The sequence below is a fragment of the Semicossyphus pulcher genome, unplaced genomic scaffold (assembly GCF_022749685.1).
Source record: "Semicossyphus pulcher isolate SPU_LCO1_2020_fin unplaced genomic scaffold, fSemPul1.0.p SCAF_11, whole genome shotgun sequence".
In the NCBI taxonomy this organism is placed as follows: Eukaryota; Metazoa; Chordata; class Actinopteri; order Labriformes; family Labridae; genus Semicossyphus; species Semicossyphus pulcher.
Genome location: NW_027211615.1, coordinates 17477501 through 17504133, shown reverse-complemented (window position 1 = coordinate 17504133; position 26633 = coordinate 17477501). Strand labels below are relative to the sequence as shown.

Genomic DNA, 26633 nt, shown 5'->3' with positions numbered 1-26633 from the left:
TTTATCTAACTCTCTTATTATTTCTTCCTCACCTTCTGGTTCCAACTCGTCCTCACTGAAGTCACTTATCATCAGTCTGAATCAATAGTTAAAGCAGAGAGTCAATCAATCACAGAGGCTACAGTGTGAAGTAAACGGCGTGAAAAAGTCTGAATTCTCCCCACAGCGAAGAATCGCTTTCATCTGAGACAATAGAAGATGGGTTGTTATGCCCCGCAGGAAGAAAATAATGGTCACAGTGTGTACCCTCTTGAGATATCAAGGCAGGAAGGTGGAAAGAAATTAATTTGCCCAACCACTGATTGTCTGCTAAAACACACTGGAGGAGTGATGTTGTCATTCCTAATAAACAAATGCAGTAAAGGTTGAATGTTAATGTGTTTTATGAATAACAGTGAGTGTGTTTTAACAGGAGCAGCTGAACGCAGGAGAAAAACACATTCAAACGCCTGGCGAGCTGGAACACGGGCTCTGCAGGCACAACATCATTTATTACCAAACCGACCAACTGAGATGGGTGACAGAAAAATCATTGTGCTACACAAACAGAACTGGTGTAGAATGTGTTTTCAGGCTTCAATTCCTTGCGGGTGTAGTGTGAAACAAACATGAAATTATATTATTCATTGCAAACACAACTGTCAGGGCACGCTCGCTAATTCTGAGCAGGGCTCAGATGGATTTAGCGCCGCAGCTTGTGCTGTTATTTTTGATATATGCCTTTTTTTTCCCCTCCCGAATGGCAGCCAAAGCAAAGCAACGTTAACCTGAACATCTGTGGCGTGAACGGAGCTAGCTCAATATTTCAAACTTTATGTAAACTGAAGGCGGTGCAACACCTGCTGCTGTAAATAAAAACTATAAAGGCCAAATGTGCTGCACACTGCCACAGGGAGAACGAGAACGAGAGGAAGGTACACATTGATTGCCAAAGAGAGAAAATGTAACCATGCCATCCATCACTGCTGCCAGCCTGTCATCTGTGGAGTTTACTTGAGGAGCAGCGAAAACAGGAGCTTTCCGTGCGCTCTCTCTCTGCGGGGCTCCCTTCCACTCCTCTGACTGAGCTTCTGAGCACGAGCACAAACACAAGCAATTCGTGGAAACCTCAGAACTGCCCCCGACGGGTTCTTAGTCACTCTGCTCGGGCCCGCAGAGGCTCATTCACATCCTCAAAAAACTGCAGAATAAGACACAATGAATAAAGGCGCAAGATTTGGCGCCGTCAAATGGAATGCAACAAGCGAGGGCAGGCTGTGAAAGCACTTTATCACATGCTTAAATTGGCAATAAGAAAGGTTTTTAGCGCCCGGTGGCACAAATCGCCTCAAATTCGTCAAAGAACAGGCAGAAAGAGTCCGACCAATACCAATGACTCAACATTATTCAACCAGGAGCAAACATTTCTGGCAACGCCGCAGCTGCTATGAAAGCTCCCAGAAAATTGAGTTTTGGACTGAATAACACTTTTCAGTGTAAAAGGAATTTAAATGATGAGCTGATGGCTTAAACGGAGAGGCAGAAGATTGATAACGCTACAGCCTCTTTCACACATGCTCTGCACTCTGAAAATGTCCCAACATTGTCCACGTGGAGTGCATGTGTGAACTGCAGTGGTGTAGTTTCTCCCTCTGAGACAATGTGCGGTTTGTTTTGCATCACAACTGTCTATGCGCTAGTGCCCCATGGCATACATCTGGGGCCCTTTATTTTTGCCCCTCAAACAGCCTGATTACACCACTGTGTGAATGCAAATGTCCGAATCGGTTCACCCCGACTTTTAGCGGACTATTTCCTGTCTGCCCCCTGGTAAAAGTCCATGTGACGTCAGGGGGAGCTGATGTGTGAGCGCAGCAGGTTAGTAGTCTGGAGTATTCTCTACTCTTTGCCCCTGTTTGCGTTTGTATTGTGGAAAGCTTCTTGTATAAGCTCCAGAGAAATTAACCCTGAAACCTTAATGTCCTGGAATTGTCTCAAAGATGTCATGCGTACAGGGGCTGATGTCCTCCTACCTGTCTGATGCCCAGTCGGTAGGCGACGATGCGGTCCACAGCGTTGGGGTTCATCTGCGTCCACTGCAGCTTGAAGCCGTAGACTCTGGGTCTGTTCTGCCACAGAGGGCTGTAGGTGTCGTAGTAGAACTCAGGAGGGTACGCCTTACCTGGAGAGAAAGAGGATTGACATTATTTTAATTTATTATTTTATGGTATCTCAGGATTCTTGTATGCCTTCCGTTGATTTAAGGAATATTTGTTGATGTTTGACATAAAAATTTATAATTTCCAATTCAACCTTTAGTACTGTGCGTTTCGGTGTTCTTTCTAAATAAATCTACTGATATTTCTTCTTGAATTTACCTGTTTTTTTTTTGGTTTGTTTTTTTAAATTTAACTGTGTCTTTGAAGTCACAGCACTTCAAAACCTTTTCAAACAAAACTTGACTCAAGATTATATCAAAGATGTCCACGCCAAGACCTGAAACTTCGACTCAACGGCTCGATACAAACATGCAGCCAAAGTGCTTCACAAAGGAACAAAGAGAAAGAACACTAATTGACGAAAACATAAAAGTTTGAAAGACTAAAAAATGTTTGAAATCAATAAAGAAAAACCAGTAAAAAGTTTAATTAGACAAAATAAACACCAGAGATAACGCGATTGTAAATACAATGATAAAAACTTTCATGAGGGCTTTAAAAGAGATTAAGATAGGTCTTTAATTTCCTTTTAAAATACAGAGAGAGTTTGCTGTTTTGACGTCCAGAGGCAACGAGCTCCACAGTTTAGGGGCATACAAACAGAAGGCTCGCTCCTGTGTGAGACACATGAGGAAAATTTAAAAGAGAAGTATTAGAGGACCGACGTTATCTGACTGGAACATAAAATAAAAGATCTCTAATGTATGGAGGAGCAAGGTCATGTAAAGCTTTTTAAACAAGTATAAGGACTTTAAAATTGAGTCTAGGAGCAGGTAGGCAGTGCAGTTACTTACACGGGGTTATGTGATCCATTTCTTGTTTCCAGTTAAGATTCAGGCAGCATCCTGCACTAGCTGCTTTTCTTATAGACTCTTTGTGTAATATAGAACAGATTATAGAACAGCCGCGGCAGGGACGATGTTATACAACAGCTTTTCACAGGCTGACTAGTGCTTAGTTTCCTGATGTTGACACCACAGACTGTATAAAAAGATGGATGACATGACAGCTCCTTAAATGTGAAGCCAAAACCTCTCTATCGCCCCCTGCTGACTGGCTGCAGTATAGGTCGTAAAGCCCGCCTCCTCCATGTTAACAGATGGGACATGAGTCAAACTGTAAAATCAAAATACACGTCAAATAAATGTTTCTCAAACATGGTTTCTGTCATTAGAGTTAGTTCTTATCATGCTGATTTACGTCCAAGTTTATTTTTAATTAGTTATTTGATGATATAAAAAGGGTCTAACGTCATGATTGACAGCTTTGTTGACAAATACGGCTCATGCAGCCGGTCTGTTCTGGATTAGCAGAGCAGAGGAGGAACGGTGAGAGGAAACATAACTAAGACACTACAGTCATTACTTTCCATAATTGTTAATATCTGCTCCACACCACAAGAAGCTGTCCTGCTGTTGAATGTGCCGACATGAGGGATCTTAGGGTAGCTGAAGGGGCGGGATTTCAGTACTGCGGATTCACCAGCTGACCCTTACTGCGCAGACACTAGCTGCATCCCAATTCGGGGGCAGCATCCTTCAAAGGATCAAAGGACAGCTACTGAGCCCACTAGCTACCTGCTGCTAGGCGTCAGGAGCGTCAGGGCGTTTGATGATGCAAAGGGTAAGGGCGGGAACGGCTGGTGATGCGAACAAGAAATCCTACGTAGACCAGATCGTCACATTTCATTTTCGGCATTAGCGGTGCATAGGCTACGAAAGACTCATCCTTCGTAGCCGGCGTTCTTCGAAGGATGCAGTCCCTGAATTGAGACACAGTTACTAGAAACAAATGCTGTAGATGGCAGCACCAGCTCTGGGGGTATTCTGGCTTTACTTATATACAGTGAGAGGAGGTAGAGACAAGTTGTCCATCTTATACAGTCATTGGTTTATACATAGGATCTTCAGGGTGTCCCTTTACCATTGGTTAAATGTCCTATTATGAGCAATAACTTCTGTTACATTGTGAATTAATGCCAGACATGGTGACTCATCACAGGAAATGTACTTGTAACTGCGCTGCTGCTTTACAGTGACCCTTCAATTGTGAGCCTCGATGTTGGGTACCTGTAACCACCTTTGTGTTTGTGTTTGCTCAGTGGACACATTAGCTCTGTGACATTTTCAGAGTGAATTATGTGGAACATTTGGAAAAAATATGCCGGCCTTTAAGCATTTGCATAAATTTACAGCATGTAAGTCAGAATAAATGTAAGTGGAAAACAAGTATGCAAATGGCACAAAGTAGATGTTTTATTTTGAAAGGTCAGAGCAGTTAGGGCTGGGTTATTATTTAGTGAAATGTGATTTCTAAGTGTGATATTTGAAAGTACATCTGTATGCATTACAGGCTGCAGAGCTTCACTCCTTACACAATGCGTGCATGCTTTATAGTGCGAGTGTAAACGTGTTAATATTTCATGTGCTCACATAGGGAGCCTGCTTTAAAGCCAGAAACAAAGCTGCATTAGCATGACAAAGATGTACAGTAACTTTGTTCTGCTTGTTCTATTCTTATTCATTCTATATGTTATTCCTTGTTGACCTTATTCTTACCATAGCATCATTAAAGTTTAATCTTATGTTGTGTTACTTCAATGATGCTGTATCAAAGCGTGGACTATAGTTTGCAGTATGAATGTATCTACCCCCTCAAATCTGACCTGAGATGCCTGCACACTCAGATCGCCCTCTCAGTAACAGTTATTTCTTACAGCCGGATTCAGACAGCCGCACAGATCCTCTCGAACCTTTTCTTTCAGTAACACGCTTTGCTTTGCTGGACTCTCTGAGGATTTATTTTTCTACACTGATCCTGGCATGAGCTGAATGAATCTTTCAAGTTTTCCAGTCACGGTGTGCGAGCTGATTTCTGACAGCTGAAGCAGGAGCTGGCAGAACCTGTGTTTTAATCAAGATGGAGAAACAAGCGCACAGGATGACCTTCCGGGGAAAGAACAGTGATTCAGCCTCTGTCTCAGGCTTGTTTATTGAAGGATGACAACACCCGAGGCGGCTGGTGTTTACAGGGACCAATGTTAGCTCAAACAAAGCATTATTGACATGTGATGTACCTGTGCGGACATGCAGCAAGTTATCCATGTTTATCACCTAACTTTACATCACTGATGAATCATAATGGTGTTTATTATAGTGCTGTTATTTCCCTACATAGTTGTACCGCTCTTCTGGGAATGTCCTTGTGTGAACAGATCCCTGACCCATTTAGTTTCCTTTGATTTGTTTCTTCCTTATGACACTCAGGGGAGGAAATAAGCAGTGACTTGGGAGTTTGAGAAGGTCAAAAGTTCAAAGGGTCACATGTCTGGTTTTAAATCTCTGCTTATTGTATGAATACGGCAGGCGAGAGGGTCTTAATCTTGAACTGTATCTGAATATCGTAACATTATTGTAACTAATGTTTGCTTGTACTCGATTACTAAAAAACAAGGCCTTGTCAAACCATAATTTATAATGGGGAAAATCGAAGGGGAATAAATGCATTCAATTAGGGTCACAGTTCATATCTATCTTAGAATGTGACCGAGGTAAGATATCAATGTGAACAGAAAATGATTTAAAAAGACACACATGCACAAACATCTGCTGACATTCTGTAAAACATGGATGGCCCTTGGCAAGTAAGCGACATCTCCATCGGAGACGGGCAAAGCGGACGAGAGTGGCAGATTTCTCTTCTCTCTTATATTTTCGAACACACTTCGGTTGCGGTATGAGCCTTCTAGTTTTGATTGGATAGAGGCATCTCCCCAATAGCAATTCAATTTTGCCGTCTCTCCACCGCTGCCTGTCGTTGTCCTCCATGGTCAAGTGGAAAAAGGAAGTCTTCTTCTTCTTCTTCTTTAGAATGACTCCTGGAAATGTGCATATTACCAAGGCAACGCAGACCACTTCTGACTCTGTTTAAACACAAGTCACATGCAGGTCGCATGTTTTGGAGTCTGATTTAGTACCACATATTCAGTTAGCCCAGTTCTGAGGTAAAAAATATGACACCATGCAACTTTTTGCTGTTCCCACTGATTTGAAAAATCAGATCTGTGTCACATAGGGGGAGAAAAATCAGAATAGGGACACTCTGCTGCAGTATGAATGCAGCCCTACACTGATTTATGCTGTTGACACACAAACTGTTTAAAGAGGGCTGAGATTTGAGGGAAAGGAGGACTTCTTATTTTATATACAGCCTATTAGTTGTTTTGCAGCATCCATTCTAATTTAACCTACACAAGTCTAGTATAGGGGCGGCACAGTGGTGCAGTGGTTAGTGCTGTCGCCTCATAGTGAAAAGGTTGCTAGTTTAAATCCCAGGTTGGACGCACTGGGCCCTTCTGTGTGGAGTTTGCATGTTGTGCATGTACCCGTGCGTGCATGGGTTCCCAAAGACATGCTCGTTAGGTTCAGTGCTGACTGTAATTTGCCCGTAGGTGTGAGTGTATATGTGACAGGTTGTCTGTCTCTATGTCTCTGTGATTGACTGGCGATCAGTCCATGGTGTACCCCGCCTCTCGCCAGCTGGGATTGGCTCCAGCCCTCCTGAACAGGGATGGATGGATGGATGGATGGAAGTCCGGTATAAACTGATCCACAAAAAGGGCATGCTTTGAATATCCCCCAGAAAACGCAGAGGAAATGTATAATGCCATACACAACAGAGCTGACTTAATTTGGATGCTACTTATCAAGCTTACGAGGAGCAGTTGCTGAGCCACTTCCTGGTGTGTCCAGACTGTCATTCTGGTGTTATTCTATGTTTTTCTTGCTGCCAACATATCCCATGAAAAGACCCAAACCCAACAACACACTGATCCCAACAAGGCCTCGACTGTGTAGCCAAAGCCTGCCAGCGTATTCGTCGGTGGAACAGATCACTCTTGTTGTCCAAAAACGATTAAAAACACATCAGGGAGACGATCTTTCTCGGTACAAAGAAAGTGATCATAGCAGTTTGCTCTGCACTGATTACGCACACACCACAAAGCTTCCATAAATACTCACTAATACGCCAACTGTGTATTAATCCACCACAAACACGCTGCAGTTCCCAGCTAAAGAATCACAGCTTTGTTTGGCAAATGTGTTTCTTCTTACAAAGTTGAAGCTAGCGATCTGTGTCTGCTACAGGAAGAGTGAGCGCGAGGCTGAGTGCTACAGACAAGGTGGTGAAGTTCAGACAAACACAGTGTTGGTTTTTGTGTTTACTTTTGGTCTGTGTGACAAATATAGAATAACACCAATCTCACTCTTAAAGGAGGGTCGTTCACTCAGCTGTTAAATCATGTAACATTAGCTGGAGCTCCTGTGAAATGCCAACAGCTTGTCTTAGAAGAAATCTATAAACCTCAACAAAGAAAACAATAGTTAAGTAGACAGGAGAAAACACAACACTGGTACATTTCATCATATCTCTCTTCTGCATTGCAGCCGAGTGAAGCCTGAAAACCAAACAAACCAAAAGCAGCAAGGTGCCTTTATAATGAGAATAATCTGACTGGTTTGATCAGTTCTCATAAATGGCTGCGATAATAATAATAAAAGTTGAGGGCAATTTTTGAGTCACATTTAAGACAATAAATCATGATGCTTTGGGCAGCCTAATGCAGATCTCTGTACGAAGATGAAGCTATTTAAAATACAACATTGTAATCTGAGGTAAGGGAACGCTCATTCATCCATCAATCCATTATCTACACCGCTTATCCTTTTCAGGGTCGCGGAGAGCTGGAGCCAATCCCAGCTTTCATTGGGCGAGAGGCGGGGTCACACCCGGACAGGTTGCCAGTCAATCACAGGGCTGACACATAGAGAACAATGACTGTATATAGATGGACGACGTGTCTCCATCTGCTCTCATTGTACAAAATTGAAGCCAAAATACCCCCGTGATAGGTGCTGCCATCTGACGTAATTTGAGGCCAGAGTTGCGCAGTAGAGCGGAGCCGGATTTGTCAACAGAGCTATCAATCATCTTTTTACAGCATCAAATAACTAAGTGAAAAATAAACTTGTCGAAAAAAGGAACACTTGGATGTAAATCAGCATGATACGAAATAACTATAATGACAGAAACTCTTTATTTATAAATGTATTTGACGTGTATTTTGATTATATAGGTTGACTCATGTCCCATCTGTTAACATGGAGGAGGCGGGCTTTATGACCTATACTGCAGCCAGTCAGCAGGGGGCGATAGAGAGGTTTTGGCTTCACTTTTAGGGAGCCGTCATGTCGTCCATCTTTTTATACAGTCTATAGATACACAACCATACACACTCACATTCACACCTACAGGTAATTTAGAGTCACCAGTGAACCTCACGAGCATGCCTTTGGACTGTGGGAGGAAGCCGGAGTACCCGGAGGGAACCAACACTGATGCACGGGGAGAACATGCAAACTCCACACAGAAAGGCCTTCTACATCTGAACTGGGATTCGAACCAGGAACCTCAGGAAGCTGTGAGGCAAAAGTGCGAACCACGGCACCACCGTGCAGCCCTAGCTCATTCATTAGGTAGGTAAATAAATCTAAGAGAAACACAATGATAGAAAGATAAATACTGTTATATCATGATAAACAATGTAATACAGGACATCTTATGTATCTCAAAAAGTTTCTCGGTATCCCCCTGAATCTTCCTGTTTTATAATGAAGCAGTGCAACAAAAACACTTCCTCTATCGCTCACTGATATGCTAATGTGACTAGAAAAACATATTTCCTAACAACAACAACAAAAAAAAACTCTAGGACAAATATTGTCTGCACCTCACTTGGCAGTGCTTGGCTGTATAGAGCCAGCTGTGTTTACAGCACACTGTACAGTAAATGTTACGTAAGCCAGCCTGGCAGATGCTGTCAGCTTTGTTCATGCTTTGTTTGTGCTGCACAGGAAGACTGATATGGATATAAAGGCGCTGGAATTTGCAGTAGAAACATTTTAGAAATATTTTTATGCTTTTACAAGTTGTGTAGACTTTGCTTTAAGGACACATGCCTGAAAGTATTCATGCACACTACTTATCTACGGCATTATTTGTGTCTTTATTTTGAAATAAATCTTTTAAAGGGGGGGGAGCTCCAGCGGAACAGACGCACCTCTCCCTTGTACTCTGTCACTCTGCCGCCATCTTGGCCTCAGCGTCTTTTGTTTAAAGGGGGTTATTATGCTAATTTCAAGCTTCATATTTCACTCTGTGATACCTGTGGAGTAGCTTAGCATATTTTACTGTTAAAAAACTCCTCATTTGTGGCTGACTGCCAGGGTTAGCCCTACACATGGGTCTGTATGTGACTGACTGACTGAGTGAATGAGTGACAGTACTTTCAGAGCCGTAGAGAGAGAGAGTTGCGACATAGCAATGGCGGATCATGGAGCATATTGGACCTCCACTGACGTGACTCTCTGTCTATACGGCTCTGGATACTTTGTTCAGGGAGTAGGCGAGGCTGCTCCTCCGCTGCTTGTCCGCTGTCCTCACCTACGTCCGCAGCGCGCACCTGCTTTCAGACACGTTGTCATCGGCCTCATGAGGTCAGTCCTTGCAACACATTGCCCACAAAAGCTCACATTGACCTGATGCGGTCAGCCACATACTAGGTTTTGACCTAGTCTTGTTCTCACACTGGTGCTCTGTGCAGGCCCTCTGCAGCCTCTGCCTTCAATGACATTGTCAGCTCTGTCCCTTTAAGAAACCCCGCCCCTACAAGCCCACTTTCTTCTGATTGGCCAGCTCTCTGCTTGAAGACTGATGAGGCAGCACTTTGTGACGTCACAAACATACTTTTACCTACAGATTTGAAACTTCACCTATGAATAGTCCGGGCATCCAGCACTGTAACATTTTATACACGTCTTAAAATGTGAAACAGCATAATACCCCCTCTTTAATATTAGATTCTTTAACATTAAGAGCTAAAATATTGACATTGTCCTGAACTCACTGTCTAAGTGTTGCCTTTTATTTAAACACACAATGTAATGTAATAAAGCCAAATGTCCTGCTTCCTAATAATCCACTGTGCGTGGTGAAGCATATTATTACCTAACCCACTTACACTGCGTGAAACAGATAACCCTGGGTGGGAGACATCAAACATAAAGTACAGACGGCTTAATTGATTTTTTAAAATCCTGTTTATAACAGCAGAACCAATGCAATGACTCACAACAGCTCAGCAGAAAGCCTTCGGGCGAGAAGTTGACCTTGTTTGCCGACTTACGTTCCATTTTTTTAAGGTTTTATGAGCATGTTTTCTTCATCAGGGAAACACTTTGTCCCACCATATGCCGAGCGCTGCTATACGCTGATGTGTGATGTAGGCCGCTGTGGCAGAAACGACGTTGCATATGTATGCACAGCTGGCCGAGACAAAGCCAACACCACGGCACGAACGGCTAACTGACTGTAGGGAAAGACATTAGCGGCATTAGAGGGCTCGGTGGTAATTGCTCGGCTGTGGCCTTCTGGGAGAGAGAATGAAATCTCTTTCTCTCTGAGGGATATGCCATTGAACTTGTAATGAGTCACTTCCACCCGTACTATTCATGATGCTCAACTTCCTCCCTCCAAAACCCACTTAAAAAAGAAGGATTTGTTATCATCGATCATAAAAAGTGGGGTCGAATTTTGTTTGCTTCTCGGTCAGCGTGGACGGGAGGCTGCTCTGATAGTGTGATAGAGTATTGATATAAGAGGAACAGAAAATAGGTCAGAAAACAAATAAGGGCAGAAAAATGGCAGAATAGATTGTGTCTGACTTTCAGTCTGATCACAGATAACATTATTTATATGCTGCCTTTCTACTCAGTCTATGTAATGTCAGCCATTACAGCTGACAGGATCCATCAACGTCTCTGTCTCCCTCTGAGCTGCAGAAGGTATTCGGCATCGTTCTCTGCAGCGAGGTGAGTGAGGTTCAGACCAGGTGAACTGGGCATGCACTACAAAGAGAGATAGCTTAAACACGTGCCCTGAATTCAAAGCTAAAAGTTCACTGGAGACATCACTGATAATGTTTTTCGAAACCCCCCGAGATAGAGCGATGTGCAGGTTTGAAGGTAAAGTCAATTTAGTTTTTCCTTTTCCTTGAAGATATGATAAAGACAAAAATAACACACAAAATATCTGATTGTACGACTGTAGCTGAAAACATGCCCAGGAGGCTTATCCAAAAACACTTTAAAGAGCCAAACAAGCATGCAAAAATAAATCAGGCCGACGGAAACATGACTAAAAACAGCTGATGGATTAAATTACAGCGTATTAAAATAGACTGGGTGCAAATAAGGCAAAGTGTGTGGGTGTCACAGTACAATAAAACATATGCAGATATCTCATTGCAGCCAACTTCGGGCACTTTGGCTGATTTCTGCATCATTAGGAAGAATGGCTACAGCAGAATAAAGAAACTGGGAGCATACGAGAGCATCATTATGTGGAATCTGCAAAATGCAGACAATGAATGTCTGAACATTGTCCCTGAGAAGTCACTTGTTCTTCTGCGCTAATTCACAACAGGCTGCCAAAAAGAGGAATTAGATGTGGGAGAAATGACGAACATTGTTTGCACTTTCTTTGCACATTTTGGAAATCCAACAAAACTGCAGGATGGGAGGCTTTTGGGAGGCTTGTCACGGCAGAGAAAGGAGCAGAAAGAAGTTTGGACAAGCTGTTTTGTAACGATTGAAGTGTCGCATTGTTTAGACAAATGTGATGCCTTAAAGGAGCAGTACACTGATTTTACACATAAGCTCTGTTTACTTTTATGGTCGTAATCAGCTTGTAAAAAGATAGATGGGAACTAAAGGGGTCTGGTGAAAAGAAGCTATGGAGTTGCATCGTGGGATATGTAGGACAGAGGGTTTTACTGAAGTCCAACTATAGACTTTAATAGAATTGGCTCATTTTCTACACACCCACACTAGTCACCGGCACAACTCCACCCATGATCACAGATTCATTCCTTCAGATGTCCTTAAAAAGGTGGTATTATGCTGTTTCACATTTTAAGACATATATATAATGTTAGAATGTTGGATGTCCAGACTAAACATGGGTTAAGTATGTTGGACTAATCCCCAGGCTTCTCAGCTTGTGACGTCCCAAAGTGCAGCCTCAGCAGGCTTCGGAGAGCTGGCCAATCAGAAGAAAGTGGGCTTGTAGGGGCGGGGTTTCTTAAAGGGACAAAGCTGACCGAGTCGTTTCAGGCAGAGGCTGTATGAGGGCCTACACAGAGCACCAGTGTGTTTTTTTAAACTGCTAATTATGCTACGCTACTCCACAGGTATCACAGAGTGATATATGAAGCTTAAAAATTAAATAGAAGATGCTGAGGCCAAGATGGCGGCAGAGTGACAGAGTACTGCGAGGGAGAAGTACATGTGTTCGTCTGGATTCTTTTGCTCATTTTAAGTCCATGTGTGGCACTTGGGCATCAGCTCCGTGGAGTTTTTCCTGCATCTTTGAAAGACGGAAATAACAGCAGCTGCTCAGACTCAGACAGATGGACTAACAACTGGATGGAAAACGCAGACTGGACTTACTACTAACAGATTTTTTCAGCTTATTTTTTGTTTCGAACGAGACTAATTGCAATTCATTTTGATTTAATTAAATGAACTGATTTTTAATCATTGATTGACTGTTTGGGATAAGAAACCCAGACTGGATTTTAAACTTCTGGAAGGAACGCTTTTCTTTTGTCTTTTTCCTTTTGCAATAAGAAAAGTAACATTTCATTGAATTCATTCTGTTTGTAGTTTTTGGATCCGGAATATAAGTCGCACTGGAATATAAGAAGCAGGCTGTTTTGGGGGGTATCCCTGAGGGGAAAAGGTTTTCTACAGCTATTTCAATTTATTTTCATTTCAAACACATTCAAAACACACACAAATTACAGCCTACCATCTGTTTTTGCCATGTCTAGTTTGCAATCCTGCTAGCTACCGGTGCAGTAGTTGAGCTCAGCCTACGGTAACGTTGATTGTTGTGAGGGTGACGACTGGCGATCATGATGCGGTGCATGTCAGTGATGAAGCTTTAGCTAGATTAAAGCGCCATCGGTAAAATGCACTAACACAATAAAATAGCTCTCTCTGCATTGTATATAGGATGCAGCCCACTCTTTAGATAAAAAAAATGTATTAAAAGTGTTTCTTCAAATTTTATGTCTATTTTATTTTCTATACAAAAATAACATATTGACTCACAACAAAACCTGACCTGGGTAAACGGGCAGCATGGATGGAATACACCTTTAAATCTCACGTCCGTGTATTGTGTAACCTGTGTCTCACCCTATCTCACCGCTTCATCAGCACACATCTGCAGCCTGAGGACAGGATGTACGCTAAATGCAGGCCTGTGCATAAACCGCAGACTGCATCAGACTGGGATTACAGCAGAGACAAAAAAGCAGCACAAAGAGTGTGAAATTCAGATTCTTCTCTTCTTCTCTTAACTGTAACCCTTCAGAGGAGCGTGGCTGCAGCCTTTGTTCAAAATCTCAGGGTTTTCATGACACAGAGCCTGAGCCAAAGCTTAGTGGTACACATTACATCCCTATGAGGGGCCTCTCCCCTGGCACGATTTAATGGCCAACTTGGCCATTAGAGCCAACTCACTGTTTCCACAGATGTCCCAATGGCTTGGCACATGGGCATCCATGCACATGCACACACACGCTCCCTTGGCACAACACACTTTTTGAGGCGAAAGCGTTTATATAAGCCAAAGAACAGCGCAACGCTTGGCTTTGGACTGTTTGCATGTGTCTGTCTGCATGGTAACATGTATGTTTTGCATGTTGACTGAATCTGTTGGTTTAATAGAGCTCCTGTCGCTTCAGGCCAAACCGTCTGACTGATATGTTTATAGCATATGAGAACAGGCCGAGAGCGGTGAGGGAATATCCCCTGAGGTCTCTGTCTACCTGCTCTGTAAAGTGAGCAACCCATGATATAACCTTCCAGCATGAGCTATAACAAATATTTCATGAGCTGAGTCATAGAGACGAGCTGATACCCCCTTCCTCTCCTGTAGATTATTAATTCAGCCACACCACAGACTCATGTTGGTCTCGTATGGGGCTTTTGAGTTTCAGGATTTTAAAAAAATAGAAAAATTAAAGAATAAAAGCCGGAATTAAGGGAATGGGGCACGCCACATTTCATGGATGATGGGAGGAACCAAAGTGGATTTTCTGCACCATGCTCTTGCACTCAGGGGGTTACTAAAAGAGCCTCTATACCTTTGGCAACCACTGAGTCCAGATGGTGGGAATCTGGAGCACTGGGCGAGGGAGGAATAGAGCAATGGCAGGAGAGAGAGAGAGAGAGAGAGGGAAGGAGGATGAAAGGAAAGGAGGAAGGGAGAGGGAGAGTGAGCAATTGCGGGCAGAACCTCAACCCTGTTGAGCAAAACAAATGGCTGGAGGGGACTATCTGCTGCTGTCTCTCAGCTCTACCTGCTCCAGCAGGGGGGGGACTGATTTATGACACACACAGGGGGGGTTGTCCATCTTCTCAGGGTGGGTGATAGAGAGAATGAGGGGAAGAAAACACGGAAAAAGAAAGAAAAAAGCAAGCAAGAGAGGAGAAAGTAAAATCATGTGGAAAAAGAAAATAGATGGGGCGAAATAAACGGTATCAAAGAGGAGAGGCAGAGGATCAAAGTGACAAATACTCCTCCGGTGACCCTGCAGCTCCTCTCTCTGATGGGAGGTCTGGGAGATTGAAACCTTGGCCAGAGTTCCTGCGGTCACTCAATGCAGCCAAACTCATTTGGTCCTGTCATAACAACCAGCTAGGAGATAGACACTCTTGATGAAAAGAAAAAAATCTCAGAATCAATTGAAAAAAAAAAAAAAAGCAGGTAGGGGGTAAGTGCGTATTATCTGAAAGAACAGAGGATATGACTGATGTGTCCTATTGATGGGCGGACAAAGCAATTTTGTTCTTTTACTGTTCTTTTAAATTAATTGTCTATCATAAGCAGACACGTGCCAAAAAATGTGAATAGGACTGCTACATTTTTGAGCAGCCAATTTCAACTGTCCAAAAAAATTCATAGTAAAACACTCTAATAACCATCCTGAGAGCACAGTGACAGAGCGGTTATAGACATGCAGATGTGTGATGGGAAAATGGCTGGCATCAAAGGCAGCATCAAGGTGAATGAAACACACTGACAGTCTGCTTTAAATACCACTTATGTGTGCATCAAAGTGGAAGCTGGTGTAATTTCATTCTAGCCTTTCCAAACGTAAAAACCACAAGTGCAAGAAATGTTTCAAACATTGTTTGTCTGTATTAGCTTAAGCTGCTAGCTAGCTTAAAATTTAGCCTGTGCTTCTTCCAAGGCTTTTTGGGGTTTTACAGGTAAAAAGAAAAAAAACAACTTGTACACTGGTTTGAGTTGTAAAAGTAGTCAGCTTGAAATTTTAATAGTCAGTTAGAGAAAGCACTTTTTAACCAAGTAAATATTAGCTTAATTAGCTAGCTAGCTACAACAGATAGTATCTGATAGCAGCAGCTGTCAATTCAGCAAACAATATCAACAATTACAAGAAATGTGAAGCTGCTTTTGTGTGCATTTGTCTGACAACAAGGAGAACAGAATATTGAAAATATCAAGTGACACATTCTTTAACATTGAATACAGCATATGTTGTTTGAAGTGGAAATGCTAACACGCTACTTTACTAGCTAAAGTGCTGAGGGGCTTGGCTAAGATGTTGTATTTATGTTCTCAGGACGTTATATTTACGAGCTCAGTACCCTTCCTTATATGACAAATGTTAATTTTATGTTTCCTTTGTTTAACATTGTAACAGAGACAATTTTATAGCCTTAAGACGTTGATTCATCCACTGTGGCTAACTGTTTTTTACCATTCACACTGCATTTGAAATGTCCGTCTCCCTTCTTTCAGTGGCATTTTTGAAGTGCAAATATACTTGACCTGAGGAACCTCGGAACATCAAGACGACCCCTTAGTCAAAGTTAATTCCCAATAGAATAAAACATCTTTAATAAAAAGAAGTCTTTACCTGTAACCTGGAAGGTGCATTTGCCCGCTCCAGCCTCATTGATGACGTTACAGGTGTACTCCCCCCAGCCGTCTCGATTCAGGCTGCGGATGGTGTACTCCGTCTCGTCCTTCTGGGCGTCGAACGCTCCGGCATGGAGCAGCCGGTTTGACAGCAGCCACTCAAATCGCAGCACACGGGAAGGGTGGGCTCGCAGCACCCTGCAGGTCATCACCACGGGCCTCCCCAGGCCCTGACGCATCTCCATGAAAACCGGCTCCACAGTCGGAGGGTCTGAGCGGGAGACAGACAGGATCAGATGAGTTCAGCTGACTCTCGATAAGGACAGAGCAGTATGTCAAAGATGTTTATGAAACCTGAAATGGTATGAAGAAAAAAGCTTTTGATAGAGAGGACAAAAAAGAGAGAAAGAGAGCGAGTGGGAAGACGGTCTGCTGATGTCTGAACAAGACAGCTGCTATTCAGTTAAGGGCCTTCTCGGTCAGACGAGTTCATATCTGACCTCCAGAGGTACTTCAGAGGAGTTCTTGAAGACAGAAAAGAAAGTCGGAATGCTAAGTGTAAAAGGGTTTGGTATGAGACGAATAAATAGATGTTTAAAGACCAAGACAAGGACATGTTATGAAAGTGTGAAAACAAAAGGAAAACGGCCCCGAGCAATGTACTCAGAGCTCACCTAAGACCTGAGGAAGATGAAACAGCAGCTTTTTGAGCACATGAGCACAGGCACAGACAATGACAGAAAGATAAACACTTATAAGGAGGTCTAATATTGTAACGTGAACAGGAGAGGTGAGCAGGGAGAAAAATTAGGAGATTCAAGCACATTGTAAGTAACCTTAAAACTATCAAAAACGCAAAGTCAACACACTTCAGCAATGAATGAAGAATGGCGGGCGAAAACAATTGCGGCGAGAGCGCCGATGTGAGCAGGAAGATCAATTTAGCAGGTAACCTAGAACAATGTTCTGAGCCAAATCAGTCACGCTTCACCGAGAATCGGTAACAGGATGATGAAGTGCACCTCACGCTTTCAAAATGGAAAATTAATAACGTATTTGAGTATCTGACAGGCGTCACCTCTTCCCACGCAGACAACCTGCCGCTGAATTATTTAGGCCGTCAGCTCAGTGCAAAGCGAGGGGCTGAATATGACCTCCATGCAACCGAGACAACCCCTCTGCATGTGTGATTTCACATTTCGGTTACGATGACGTGCATGCCGATAAAACGTGTGTGTATAGGACAGGATGTGTGTAAGCGTTTGCACGTGCTGGTTCGCATGGTTATGAATAATTTCCCCCGTCTTCAGCATCTCTGCTCTTGACACGCTCGTACAGATGCTTGACAAAAGTCGCGGCGGGGCTCGGGAAACAACAGCGAATGCCGAGGAGAGGAGACAGAACGACACGGAGCCACTTAATTGCCTGAAATTTGCATAATTCCTTTCAGAGTAAAGGAGGGGCGGGCGGCTATAGCCAGGGCCGGGGATGTTACTTTTTAAAAATGTAATATGTTACAGATCACCGATTACCTGATTGAAACTGTAATCTGCAACATAATCTTCTACATTATTCACACACGGTCGTATAATTAATTATGGAGCCTTCCGAACTTGATAGGATATGAAATTAAATGAGCAGTTTATTCACATTTACAGCATTTGATTTGATGACACTATTAATGTCATTATCTAGAATCCTAATAGGCCGTCTGAAAGGTAAACTCTAGGGAGTCTAATAAATACTTGTCTGTTTTCCGGAACAGTTTCGGTGCCTTTTCGCTCCATGTCTACAGGTACATGGGTATTTTTCAAAAGGTAGCTTCTTCTCAGTGTTTTGGCCTTTCATCCACACACAGCTGGTTAGGTCGCTGAAAACGGCTCTTTTGTTACACTCCGGCCAAGGTGAAGACTTTTAGAAATTCTGTTTCCATGGAGACGTGTAGACGGGGTCAACAGCGTTTTTGGCTCGTGACGTCAGGTGGTGCGCCGTTACCTCCTCTGTGAGGCGTCATAAATGAGGCGACGTTCCTTGCAAAATGACCTTCCTTCTTACCTTGCTAACAGGACTTTTTACACATGTACAGCTACTTGTCCATTATACTGATATAGTATAGTATATGATAGGTAGTCTTCTGGCAATAGAATAGACTTTTGTTTTGCTGTGATTTTCTTTGTCTTCTTCGCATGACCGGGTCATATCGCCGCCTGTTGGTGTGGCATTCTCATGACAGCGTTTCTGTTTTTGCGTTGTCGTTCGGACGGGGATTTTTTATAACCGCGCTCGTGTTGACGAGGTTTCTTCTGGAAATGGATTGGTTTTGAAAAATACCCGTGTACGTGTAGACACGGCCTAAGAGTTGATCATTTTGTTCTTCTGTTGCACAAAATTGAGTTGCCCTCAGCCCAGTCTGTGGAGCAGAGCAAGTCCTGCAGGCCTGAGAGGTGCCCTGCAAAACTGAGGCTGTAAACATCACAGCGTATGCATAATAATACACAAACAACCCAAAGTGGGATTTAACTCTCTTGTCCTCACTGCTAATTATCACACATCACAGACAACAAACCTGGAATTCACACAGCAGCTACTCACATTAATGACACACCATTAGATCGGTTAATGACTGGCTGAAGTGTGAAGAATAATAAAACGTAACCCATGGGATGACAGGAGAAGTAAACACCGATCATCCGAGTGGTTCTGGAGGAAAAAGGAACTTCTTCACCTGATGCCGCTCACAGGGCGGAGAGCAAAGTGCCTTTCAACTAAATGGAAGAGCAATCAGTTCCTCCTTCAAACGAGCCTTCCCTGGGCTTTTACCCGAACCCCGTGTCTTGCCTCTGACTCCACAAAGAAAGGGCTGAATCTCTACTTATCACATTAAAATGGTAGGTTTGCGAGCGGTGCTGAATCACAGCTCAGCTCCACAGCCTCCCTGAGTGGCACTACACCAAATTGCAGGAAGTGCATTTCCATTGACAGAGAAAGACAAATGAAGACAGGGTTTGGGTCTGCTGCAAATGAAAAAAACTCTCTTACATAACCAAAACATCCTTTGAACAAGGGTACATGCCTCATCTCCCCCCCGTGTGTCTCCTGTGAAACAGCTGCCATGTGAACAGGGGGAGAAAGGAGCAGAAAAGGTCCTAGCGTGATATTCCCCGAGCAGCGCTCGCCATGGTTAGCGTAGCAGCGAGGGCGTACAGAGGGCTCTGAGTTGCTGTAAGTCAAAGGCTGGGGGAAAACCCTGAGCAGCGGCTGACATGTAATCCATCATCAGTCACAGGTGGATTCCTTGACAGTAATTCGCTGAAAAACAACATTTAAGAGCAGGGAGGCCTTTTCCCCACCGTCCAAATAGGCCGCCATCTACAGGGAGGAGGACAGAACAAAGACGGGTATACATGGGGGGAAATATGCACGTGTGTGTTTGTGGAAGCTGAGAAGAATGTGTGTGCAGCTGTATTCCTGGAATACCGCTTGACTGCTTTACAATAAACTCCAGCTTCAGTCGAGATGGCTTTCATTTTTCTTCCATAAGCTTCGGGTGAGTGCATCAAGAGAAGGACATGCAACTCCTGTGGGCAAGCCTGCAAGACGAGATTATACCGTACACTCTGTGCATTGGCACATGAAGTGTGTATATGTGACTGTATTCCTTCTGTATATATGAGCCTGGATGTTCACTTGTTTTTCTTTCATCCTTTTTTTCTCCTGAAAACAAATCAGAATGTGTTACCTTCGGCTCACTGGACAGTGGTGGCAGGAACACCTCCATTAATTTAATGAGCAAATAAAAGGGCTTTACACACTGCCAGTTCAAGGCGGGATTATTACGCCTCTGTTATGTACCGTCTTTTATGTAGAACACACAAAGGCGGAATGGTCGGGCGAAGTCGCTCCGCCCCTGAGCTGGCATTGGAGGTAGTAACAGGCGTAACAGAGGCGAAACGGCGTCTGTGTAAACTGCAGAGCCGCTCGGGCGGAACAACGCAGTTTGTGTGTATTTGAAGCACGTGCCGTTTGCTTACACCTCGCGCACGTTTTGTTTCCGCAATGCCCAAACGCACACTGTGGCGCCTTTACACCGGCGTTGCTTGGTCCAGTGTAGAATGACAAAGGCGGCGTGAGGACGGAGCTTCGTTTATTGTATTGTCAGTGAAGTTGATGCTCTAATTGATTCCACACTCTTTACTGTACTCCTTATCAATGTTAAGATACCATAATTATTTCACATTGATGTTCCCATATAAACCGGTATGCAATACTTTTATTGTGAAAATACTGGAGGAACCGGTAGCTTACCAGTCTTGACATGAGTCTTGTTTTACTGATGAAATTAGTGTACAGGAAATTGATGTTACACTTAATGTATCAAGACAACAGGCAACAGAGGATATCTTGATTTTGAATGAACTTGGGGAACAGAGTAAATTAGGAATAAAGGTCTGTCTGTATTACAAATAAGCCCGGCCTGAGTCTTCTGTATTATATTATGCAAAATGTGTACTGCAGCAACAAAGATTACTCTGTTATAACATCTCTCCCATTATCTGCTTATAGTGTAACATACGAGTGAATTTCAATCACGAGCGGTGTCTGAAGAAATCCATATATATGCTCCTGCTAATAAGTGCGCATGTGAAAAATGTCACGCTGTTATGAAGTGAGAAAAAATAGTAGTTACTGGATGTAACTGCTGTTCTATGAGTACTTAAGCCAAATAACTGTATAGTATCTCTCTGCACATATGTTTATCTGTACGCTAGAGCGCATTAAACGCCTACTAATGCACCAGAGTTCTGTCATGTGAGTACATGTTCCAACCATACTCAATAATTTTGTAGCTTGATCTTTATGATACATCCGTACACTTAAAGCCTGTTGACACATTTATGACGAGAATGTGACATAGCAGAGCTCCATTCAGAAAAACGTCACGTTGTCACACAGCAGCCTTCAGCAGCAGCACGTGGGGAGTGCAACTGAAACACATGCCTTGTTTCAGGAAGCTACAGCCTTCATGGGGGAGAATAACCTTTGTAGGATAACATCCTTCGATATCTACTGCTGATAGAGGAGATAGCATTCATTAGGAAGTCAAAGAGAGATATACAGAATATGAAATGATAACCTGATTCAACTGACTTCTAATGAGTGCCTGTGTTGAATAATGTAGGCAAACGCTGCTCCGCATCAACGCGCCCTCCTTCCCTCACGCTACAGCCTCTGCAATCAAACAATGAACTTAAGCACCATCTGCATTACCATATTGTTATTAAAACTTAGGGATAATTTATGAACTTAAACATACAATTAATGATAATCAATGTAGACTCTTCAGCGCGAGGAGTGGCCTGGTGATCCGCTAATAGGTTTAGCTCAGTCATTGACCAAGTTATGAATTATTCTGTCTAAGCCGTGTGCAGGATTCTGTTTACAACCTACATACTCGCTGACCTTTTCTGCTGCGGGATTTGATGCGGCTGATCAATTCAATATTGTTCCAGAAAAAAAGGGTTATTAAAATTTCATCCCCAAATGCAGAGAGTGTGAGCCCTGCTGTAATGCAAAAGATTAATTTGCAGGCGTTAGGCTAATGTGAATCGCTCTAATGTGATTCACATTAGAGTGGGCCTCGGGGGCCGGCATTGCAGGACTTCTTGATGCAGAGAGGAAAATTAATTAAAAACAATAATCGTGTAATTCTGCTCATTACTTCTGCACAGACAGTAGCTCTTTATCCTGGTGTGCCTTTTTTGATATATGTCGGATAGCGAGGAGTCGCACGCTCAGGGGGACGATCGCATGGTTGCATCAGGCAGGTGTCGTGGGTGATGCGAGGAAGAACAGAAGGGAAGCCCCGGATAAAAGATTCCGGTGCATCTGGGCTGAAGTAGAGCTTGATAACTCTGACAGGCTGTGGTATCTAGGACAGGAGACCACTCTAACCCTCCTTCCTCCCTCTATTTCTCTCTGTTTCTTCATTCCTTCTCTCAATCCTCTGGATCATGCCAAGTCAGTTTGACTAAGAACATTAGGGTGTCACAGCTTGGGATTTGGCGTTTGCAATTCTATTAGAGCGACGACTCTAAAGGCAGACGTCTTCCACTCCCTCTACCTCTTCCTCCTGGCGTCGCCGCTGCCAGCCAGCAGATGCAGGTTTTTACATATCAAAGCTGTTGACTTGCCAGAGTCGTTCCTTCACGCCTCTAATGCTCTTTGCTTCAGAGGACCGTACCTCGGTCCCTTGATCAAGTTACTAAACGCGGCTTTGCACATGGCTCACCACCAAAGGCGGGCGGCTCAAGCTGGGACCTGGAAACGCAGGCGAGGAAAGCATCTCAGAGGGATTGGCTTGTGCTTACACACAATGAGACAGGCCAAGAGAAAGACGGGAGCGGGCATACCGACAGTGGTACTGCGCAAACAACAAAGGCAGGGTCGGATTGTGTAAATAGAGTAAATTCTCAAGCTGAAAGAAGACGGGGAAAGGTCTATGTATTTGGCAAACCTAACAGAGTCAATCGTGCGTCTTGATGTGTTCACATGGTGGACGCACCCAAATATACTCAAATGGTGTCTTAGCAATCAAAGAACTCAAGTACGGATTGTTTGTGCTTTTTAAACTTGCGCTTTGATGCCGACTATGAATAAGTAACAAGAGTCTGACGGCGGGGAGAACTCGCTGTGGAGTAAGAACATGGCAGAATGATTGATTTATCAACACCAAAGCCCTAATAACACTCTTCATTATGTGTTCTGCTTTGAAGACGGCGAACAGATGAAAGTGATGTACGACATCAAGAACTGCAGCGCAAGAGAGGTGCTGTATTAAAATAATTAGACGTAATGAGGAATAATTGTATTCTCAAGAAACCCGTGTTGAAAGGATGAGGATGATCAGGAGTGAATCGACGCGCCTCGCTGTGTCTTCAACCGTTCGTGTCAAACTATGATGCAACCGCACGCCAAGGCAAATCCATCAGGCAAGAGGTGTGATAGATTTAATGGCATGTGTCTTTCACCAGAGGCGTTGGATTCTCTTTCTCATTGAATCCTGAGGTTTGCCATCTTCTTCTTAAAGTAACTGACAACAGTCGATCCCTGTGAGTGAGGCCTGTCCACTGCCATGGAGACAATGGAGGTTGGCAGCAGTGTTTGCTTAGACATGACCTTTCCTGTTCGGATGTCAAAGCAGACATCCGGACAGGAAGCCTGTGCTTCTTGAAAATGCAGTCAAAGGTTTGTTTTCTAGCTTTTAATGTGTCATTTTGGATTAGAAAATGATTGAGATAAAAACACAACCCTTTTACATTTCATTGTACATTCAGTAGATGGTTCTGACCACCTCAGTTTACAGTGTGACACTTCTGTTTTTGCTGATACAAGACAACTGGGCAATTTAGAATTTTGAACACTGTGTGGTCAGACAGTTTGACATCTCTCTTCTCTATACTCTTTACTCATAACATCTCATCTGTCTTCTTGTCTTTATGTTCGTTTTTTAAAGCTAGGAGGACTTTGTAAAAGAAATCTTGACCAGACTTCCATTGAAAGTCGTTATGTTGCCTTCAAGTGGCACTTAGGCTCCGTCACATCTCAGTTGGGGTACTTTCCAGTATAAATCTATATTGTTGTTTGAAGACATATTTACACATGATCACTGTGGTAACATGTACTATTACTTATATTGTCTTAATTATTATAAAATCTGGATATGAAGATTTTTGGTGTCGAAAGCATTCTGTAATTTGTTTGTTGTCTGACCTGTATTGACCAATTATGTTTAAGTTTGGTTGTTTACAGAAAAACAACAGTGTTGAGGGCAAAAAATGCAACACAAGAACCTGGCGACTATTGTTGACAGCGAGTAATAGGGCTGCACCATATATCATTTAACCATCGAAATTGCGATGTGCACATGAGCAGTAGTCACAACGCCAGACGTGCGATAGTGGAGCAAATTAAGGGAAACAAGGCACGCTGCTACTTTATTGCTGCTCGGTACAAAACAGAAACTCGCCATTGTCTTGTTTTAGCAGCAGAGAGTGAACTGACTGCTGAGCTGCAGAGTCTGCGTGTCACCTGCCTGTAAAGTTTAACCAAGCATGCGACGCTGCTGTCGTCACAGATCACATCGGCGGGATGATTGGGGCAGACGCTCCGTTACACGACGTGGCTTATGGGTGAGAGTAATAATAAGTATGACAATTATTTATATTGATATGGTAGCCTATAATTTCCTGTATAAAAATCGAAATAACTATCGCAGAACAAAAAGTTATATCACTTTCTTCCAATATCATGCAGCCCAAACAAGTAAGCATTTATTAATTTCTATAAAGAGACATCTGCAGAAATCTACAATAATCCAGCTAGACGTCATCTCTGTACCCAACTTCATTCTTGTGTCTCCAGTTGCGAGTTGGACTGTAAACAATGACCAGCACATTGAAATAGAAAGTCTTGGCCTGAAAATACTTATTATATTGGCTACACAGGATGCCCAGATACATTGGCCATCGCCCCCTGTGGCTATATTGACGTCGTATGAGGTTCCAAGATTGTCTGTACAAGAGCACAGCGTCTTGTTTAAATTAGCTTTACATAAAAAGTGCATATTAGCAGAGAGAACTCGGGAGAAGAGAAGTGACAACAGGAAAAAACTGTTTTGCTGTTGACCTTCCGTGTTTCAGCAGCAGCTGGACATCTGCTGCTCGTTATCACCTTGTGCCTACATTTTATGACACATCTGACTACTTTAATGACAGAAGTAAAGAACAGCCCGAAGGGCTGCCAGGGCTGCAAAACAGAGAGAAAGTTTCTTCTAACAGTCTATCAAAAAACATAAACATCTCTTCACAGAGAGGCGCTAATTAGATGAGTTCAACACCCACACGGAGCCTGAATCAGCTGGTCATCTTACTGATATAACAACCATAATGACTTAGCGATGCGTTGGTATTTGTGCTTAATTATGTGTGTATCACAGTATGAGTGTGGCCATGCAGTTTACACGGTATGTCTTCATATAAAATTCACTCTCAGTTTTCCATGTTATGGCCTTGTGACTTTATTATATCAATAAAATATAATATCAATATCCATCCATTATCTATGTCCTGTTCAGGGTCGCAGGGGGCTGGAGCCAATCGCAGCTGTCATGGGGTGAGAGGCGAGGTACACCCTGGACTGATCGGCAGTCAATCACAGGGCTGACACGTAGAGACAGACAACCTTTCACGCTCACACCTACAGGCAATTTAGAGTCACCAATGAACCTGACGAGCATGTGTTTGGACTGTGGGAGAGAGGAGGATGACATGCAGCAAGGGGCCGATGACGGGAGTTGAACCTGTAGGTGCTGCATCGTGGACTGCAGCCTCTGTATATGGGGCGTCTGCTCTACCCGCTACACACTATACGATCAGTACAATATATTATATTAAACAGTTGAGTGAAAACCAGCGTTTCAATTTGTGTTCATAAAAAATATGGTGTTTTTGCTAATGTTTATGAGGAATTAAAATAATGTACAGAAAACACCTATTGCTCCTTTAACACACAGTAAGCTAGTTAGTTAGCTCGATGTAGCTAGCATCTCCTTAATCTGGTATCCATGGTGGATGTGGTGTTGTCACGTTTTATGGCCTAACAAGCTGTTTGAACTGACTTTTGACTTGTATTAAGCACCTGGAAGTTTAAAAAGAATAATTGAGAATGGCTTGGCTTCATAAGCTCAAAACAAACATGAAACAGCCAGAGATTTAGAGTTTATTATAACGCTTTAAAGACTTCTATTTCTAATTGAGTCTTAAGGACATTTTATTCTGTTAATCTTTTAACTTAATCCAAAAAAAGCCTCTTATTTTTGGTAGACCGGCGTTAATTAAAATAATTTCCGTTTTTCATTTGTAACTGATATGAATATGTTTGAAGAGTTTCAGCACAAACTGTTGCTGTAAATGCAGGAAGAAAGAAAATACATGTTTCCTAATTGCTGTGTAATTGTAGCTGTTGACCAAAAAGCATCTGGACACTGAGTGCTTATCCGCTTTTTTTCCCCGACTCTAATTGTCCTTCTCTGAGATAAATTGTAGACAGAATACAGTATGTGCTCCTGCTGCTTTCCAAATGGTAGGAAAGATCGCCGTGACCTATTACCGCTCGTGGCTGCTCTCTGCTGAGAGGAGGGCGAGGGGAGGAGCAGCATCATACACTGTTCAGTGCATTTTTAAAGACCTGAGGCACAGGTGGGATGTAGAGATGCTTGTTTCATGTGGATTACTGTACATGTGATAGTTTGATGTAACTGAAAAGAGAAACGGGAAATGCAGCCAGTCTTTTCATTTTGCA

At 43.0% G+C, this 26633-nt stretch overlaps 1 protein-coding gene across 1 annotated transcript in view; it reads right to left on the bottom strand.

The window, feature by feature from the left end:
• Positions 1-26633, bottom strand: part of LOC138613419 (MAM domain-containing glycosylphosphatidylinositol anchor protein 2-like) — a 194982-nt gene that overhangs the window by 36218 nt on the left and 132131 nt on the right. The window contains exons 10-11 of the mRNA XM_069687090.1: positions 16273-16545; positions 2013-2161 (exon numbers count right to left, since the gene is read on the bottom strand). Of these exons, the coding sequence (XP_069543191.1) occupies positions 2013-2161; positions 16273-16545 (422 nt within the window). The remainder of the gene's footprint in view (positions 1-2012; positions 2162-16272; positions 16546-26633) is intronic.